At 40.5% G+C, this 6,000-nt stretch overlaps 1 protein-coding gene across 8 annotated transcripts in view; it reads left to right on the plus strand.

The window, feature by feature from the left end:
• Positions 1-4,457, plus strand: part of IL18R1 (interleukin 18 receptor 1) — a 36,605-nt gene extending 32,148 nt beyond the window's left edge. For 7 of the 8 annotated variants that reach the window (XM_027624091.1, XM_027624092.1, XM_027624090.1 and 4 more), the window contains 2 exons: positions 312-470; positions 2,220-4,457. In XM_027624091.1, the coding sequence (XP_027479892.1) occupies positions 312-470; positions 2,220-2,575 (515 nt within the window). In that variant the 3' untranslated portion in view covers positions 2,576-4,457. The remainder of the gene's footprint in view (positions 1-311; positions 471-2,219) is intronic. The other variant, XM_027624095.1, reaches the window with a different exon arrangement.
• The last annotated feature ends 1,543 nt before the right edge of the window (positions 4,458-6,000 follow it).

Genomic DNA, 6,000 nt, shown 5'->3' on the forward strand with positions numbered 1-6,000 from the left:
CACAGAACCAAAAAATATTTGACGGACCTTGCAAGTTACCTAGTTTAAACATTCTTGTTCTATTTTTAAATTGGTTTTCTGGCAAAAATATTTTCTGTATTCTTTTTTTGAACGACTTCATTGAGCTCTAGTCAATATACAAGCAACTGCACATATTTAATGGGTACAATTTGGTGAGTTTGGATGGGAGGATGCTCTACTTAATTTTTTCCTTTACAATGGTTCCACTCCCATTTTTTGTGACTTTCACTCAAATTTGTACTTAAACTTTTATTTGCACTGTAATTAAAAGAGTAAACCTTATTTCCTAGATGGAAAGACATATGATGCTTTTGTGTCTTACCTAAAAGAATGTGGACCCGAGAATGGAGAGGAGCACACCTTTGCCGTGGAGATTTTGCCCGGGGTGTTGGAGAAACACTTTGGGTATAAATTATGCATATTTGAAAGGGATGTCGTGCCTGGGGGAGGTAAGAAAGGGAATACCAGATAGAAAACTAGTAGAAAGGTTTTCTTTTTAAAAGCCAAATAGTGTAGCCTTGCAAAAGACAATCCTGTTTTGCTTAAAAAACAAATGAACATGATCCTCCAAACCAGAAATAACCAGGTAACTCAATATAATCAATAGTGAGAAAACAAGCCAACTACACTGCTTCTGAGAGTGGCCTCCCTGGGGCCCAGACTCTTCATTGCCCTTCCTAGTTCTCTGAACCTTTGGGGAAAGGGCATTCCACTTTCAGAACCAGACTCAGAATTCGCATTGTCCTGAGGCATTTATCTAGAAATGCCCCACAGTAAGAACACCCTTCTTGGTAATATTTTGTACAGCAGGACCGGTTCCTAATTTAATACGTGATCCTCTGGACTATAAACACAGTTCATTCTTACCGGAAAATACTTGTTCTTTATTGGGTTGACACTGGTGTGAAAATTACAGTAAAGGCTAGGAGAGTCGGAAAAGGAAAAATAAAGGAAGATTGATGATTTGTGTCGGATTTTAGTGATGCAATTCAGTTTTTTATTAGTATCTGAATACAAATGACCACAAAACATATATTGAAGCAAATTCCAGTTCAAAGCCAAGAAATTTAGGAACACGTCCATATTTTCTCTGAAATTTTCCAGCGCAAATATTTGAAATCTGGTGTCAGAATAGTTTGGGTGCTGATGCATTACCAAGGATGCAATATAAGTGTTTCTACTGCCACCATCATTCACTCAGCCAACATATACTGAGTGCCATCGTCGGGCCGAATTCTGAGCTGGGCACTGAAGACATAGCAGTAAATAAGGAATAGCTGTGTTTTTTCCCCCTCCTAGATTACAAATGAGAAAGGGAAAATACTACCAGTTAGAAGGAGAAAATACTACTACTTTTTCATAAACAAATACTAATTAATTAATAAAAATAGATTTCTTCTTAGTTCTCAAATGAAAAGAAAGACTGTTTGTATATTTAATTGTAAATAGTTGGGATCAAAACCTCTATTGGAGAAGGGGTAGAGGTCTAGACCAGAAATTGCCAATCGATCACCCATGGGTCAAATCCAGGCTATCAGCCTTGTTGAAACACAGTGATGATGCACTCTTTAGTTTGTGCATTGTCTGTGTTTGCTTTTGAGCTAAATAGCAGAGATGGGTAACACAACGCCGGAAATCGTCCCTCCCTGGCCCTTTACAGAAAGTTTGTCAACTTCTGGTCTGGTATCATGGTGGGATAGATATATTTTTATCTTTAAATTCAGATTTCAGTGTGCTCCTCCCTGCCTGCGGAGAGGCAAGATAGCATCATGGGACTCTGGAAGCAGACTGCTTAGGTCCTGATTCTGATGCTGCCATTTACTGGCTGTGTGACTCTGGGCAAGTTACTTAACCACTCTGTACTTCGGCTTCCTCGTCTGTAAAATGGTGGTGATAATGATGCTTTCTACATAGGGTCATTGTGATGCTTTAATGAGTTGATATATATAAAACATCTAGAAGAGGGTTTGGCACAGAGTAAGGGTCAAGTGTTGGTTATTGCTGTCACCTAGATGATTTTTTGTTTTAGATGATTGTTTTTAACAGGTGTATAAAGTTGAGAATAAGTGGTTTGTCTTGAGAAAAATTATTAGTGAAGTAGAGTTAAATAATACAAAAGTAGACCTTCATCTCCTGTCTTCCTTCTTTAATTTTTAATTAGTTCTCTTTAATTACTGTGCCACATCTTGCATTTTTAGCTGTTGTTGATGAAATCCACTCATTGATAGAAAAAAGTCGAAGACTGATCATCGTCCTAAGTAAAAGCTACATGTCTAATGAAGTCAGGTACGAACTTGAAAGTGGACTCCATGAAGCGCTGGTAGAAAGGAAAATTAAAATCATCTTAATTGAATTTACACCTGTCAGTGACTTCACATTCTTCCCCGAATCACTACAGCTTTTGAAATCTCACAGAGTTCTGAAATGGAATGCTGATAAACCTCCGTCGTATAACTCAAGGTTCTGGAAAAATCTTCTTTATCTGATGCCTGCAAAAATGGTCAAGCCATGCGGAGCTGAATCTGAAGTCTTACCTGTTCTTTCGCGGTCCTGACCATTAGGAAAGCTGAACATAAGAAAGAACTCTTGGCACTCTGGGCCCGGAGTGGATGAGCCTGTTTTTAACAAAGGGCACTATTAAAAATATTTACCTCTCTGAAAATCCTACTTAGAGTTTGAAGATGACAGTCGTCATTATGTTGCCAGGGGTAAGACTGAAGACTGAGCCTTGGTCATGTGCTCCCAGAGGAACCTGGGATTCCAAAGAAATGCATCTCCTGTTTCTCCCTCCTCAATAAATGGCCCCAGTGCTCATTCTCAATCCACGTTCAGCAACTGTGAGGCTGATATGCCTTATAAAAAGGGCACATCTTTACGTTTTTAATGCTATTGATTGAATTAAAGGATTGTAAGTTCATGAAGTGGCATTTTCTATGATCCAGTAGGTGATGTAATAGCGGGAACGGTACCTTCACACTCCCACAGTGCAGCCTACCTCTAAGCACCATGGATAGTGCCTGGGATGTGGTGGAGAGCTGGTGGGGCTGTGTGCATCGGGGACCGAGGTGTGACAGGGCCTCAGCCTCAGGACACGTTTAATGTGTCCCGGCCACAGCTGCAGACCCACAGTTGTTGGGACCCGCCTGAAGCACTGCACAGGGCTTGCTTAATTGGGCCTATTTGGAGGGAACTTCCCCAAACTGTTTTATCTTTCATGAGAGGCACACATTTGAATTAAGATAATTCTCTGGGTTTTTCAAAAATGGTCTAAAACATTTGTTGATTTAACAGGAATGTTTATAGATAAGACAGGTGCCAGATCATATCATCCATATTAGCCATTAGTCACTATTATCCATTAGCCACAGCAAAATATGATAGTTACTGACTTGATTTGTAAAAAAAAAATGACATATTTAAAATGCCTCCAAGGTGGAGGCAGCATGGCGTGGTGTTTGAGCATGAGCCAGACAGTCAAGACACTTGAGTTCGAATCCTGGGCTTGCTACTTACTTCGGGGACCCCTGGAGCCTTTTGAACCAATCTGCGCCTCCATTTCCTCATCTGTAAATTTAGAATTTATAGTAATTGTACCTACTTCACAGGGGAACTAACTAAATAAATATAAATAAAGTACAACAGTTCTTGGCACAGACTTAATAGTATATGTGTGGCTATTACTACTTTACTATTAATTGCTACTATTAATTGTTAGATGAGTTATTTAGCAGTGAACTAAAATGGAAGGCAGAGAGCAGGAAAAGGAGAGAGACCTGGAAGGAAGGCAGTTTTGACTTGAGGACATTTGTATATAGAGAGAAGCATATGGGAGAAGCATATCAATAGGGTGAAAGGTATTTCTCCATTAGACATGTGAAACTTTTGGCATTGGGAGACATGTGTCTCTCACTCTAAGGTGAGCCCAGCACTGTAGGCTTTTTTGCTGGCCTCAGCAGTCATGGCTGTCCATGGAAATCACTGAGTGAGTGACGAATATCCACCTTACACAGAAAGGAAAGAGTTGGGTTAAATCTGGAAGCCTGGTTAGAATATATGGGGTGCAAGGTGAATGTTCCAGAAAGATTTAAAGCAGAGACTGTTAAAAACAGTTGTAGTAGATACTGCTGGAAATTAAAAAATTGAGATTTTGTTAGATTTTTGATGTGAGAAAGTGATTTACTTTTGTAGAGCTTAAAATTTTGTGTGCTAGTTGGGTGGCTTAGAAAGTAAAAGAATTTATTACTAACTTAATGTTTTATGTGTGAAAACATATGGTCTAGAGAAATTGTATTGCTATCATTGGAGTCTCTAATACATGGACTGATTTTGCTCTTCTCTCTTATTGTGTGTGCTATAAAATACGTTAAGTGTATTTTGCATTGTGTTAAATACATATATTAAATGTATGCCTTACAAGATATTAATAAACCATTGGTCTAGTGCTCTCAATTTTGGAATGCTTCTTGATACCTTTTTCACTTACATGAAAATTCTACTTTCTCATTCTCAACATAGATTCCCACGTGTTTCAATAAGATACGGGTCATTCAAAATGGACTTCTACATCTATATTCTTCTGTTTTTTTTAATGTCACATTACTTTGTACCTACCTTCTTTGTTGTACCTTCCATCCAGCAGCAAAAGGAGAATTCCCTTCTACAAAGCCACAAAGCCACTCAACACACAGCACAAATATCAGCTCTTCACATGCCAGTTAATTCACGTGCATATTTTTAAGTTTGAGTGCAAACAGTTCCAACTAGGACCAATAAGTAATTATTATTGATAGAATAACGGCATTCTCTTCTGTGGATTCAGATGTCCTTAAACTGTGGGGGCCATTTATACTGGAAACATTTGTTAAAATAAAGTTATATTCTCTTAGAGCAAAGAGAGAGCTTATTAGCCACATAGCCCCAACCCAGGAGCCTGAAATGTGCTAAGTTCAGGGACTTGGCCCAGCTCACACAACTAGCTAGCATGATAGCTGGGGGCAGAAAGGTGTGTCACCTCTTCTCTTTGGAGTTGCCTGTTGGACAGCAAGTCTTGGGATAAGTTTCTGGAGGGTGCAGGCACTTTCCTGGGTGGGGTCTGGGGCATAGCCTGCAGAGAGGAAGCATGGCTATTTAGGACTAGCTCAGAGGAGGACAAAAGAGTATGAAGGATCTTCAGCCTTTCTTCTCGGCTACTAGGGTAAGGATGGGGGGGGGAATAGCACTCAAATCCTGCACAGGATGAAAATGTACACTTGACTAGAGCATGTCTGCTGTGCCATCTGCCAAGATACAGGGAGTTAGACCTCTGATGGTACTAGGAGCTCCCGCTATGTTGATGCTGATGGTTGACCAGGTCAGTGAGGCATAGGGAGGCCAGGACAGCCAGGGAGGTGCAGAGAGGAGGAGCTTCCCTGCAGCTATCAACATACTTGTCTAAAGCAGGGACAATGGCAAAACCAGTGCCCAAGGCCAAGTCGAATCGTAGCTTTAATTTCAAGGAGGAAATAACTGAAGTGCAACTCTGAGGGAGGAGACCCAGCATCTGAGAGAAGCATCTTTCTGAGCAGAAGCTACTCTGAGAGGTGGGCTCAGGAGTAATGGAGGGCTCTTCAAAGAGTGAGCAAGCCATAGCTCTAACAGGAAACGGTGTGTGTGTGTGTGTGTGTGTGTGTGTGTGTGTGTGTGTGTGCTGTGGGCAGGGCACACGGTTCTTTCTGCCTGTTCCACCGGTAATGACCACAGTCCAGGCTGGGGGCTCCGAGACCAACGTCTATATTTCTGTGTGAGGCTTGTGACGACAAGACTCTATCTCTTTACAGCCTATCTTGTGGTTGCTCATACACACTCAGGGAATGTGATTTATGTTATATCCATTTATACATCAAGATATACAACTTGATGTGCGTGCTTAATAATCAATGGTGAACATGCTAAGAATAGACTTCTGGATTGTGTTTTGGGAGTCCTAGGGCTTTTTGTTTG

The sequence above is a fragment of the Zalophus californianus genome, chromosome 8 (assembly GCF_009762305.2).
Source record: "Zalophus californianus isolate mZalCal1 chromosome 8, mZalCal1.pri.v2, whole genome shotgun sequence".
Taxonomy (NCBI): Eukaryota; Metazoa; Chordata; class Mammalia; order Carnivora; family Otariidae; genus Zalophus; species Zalophus californianus.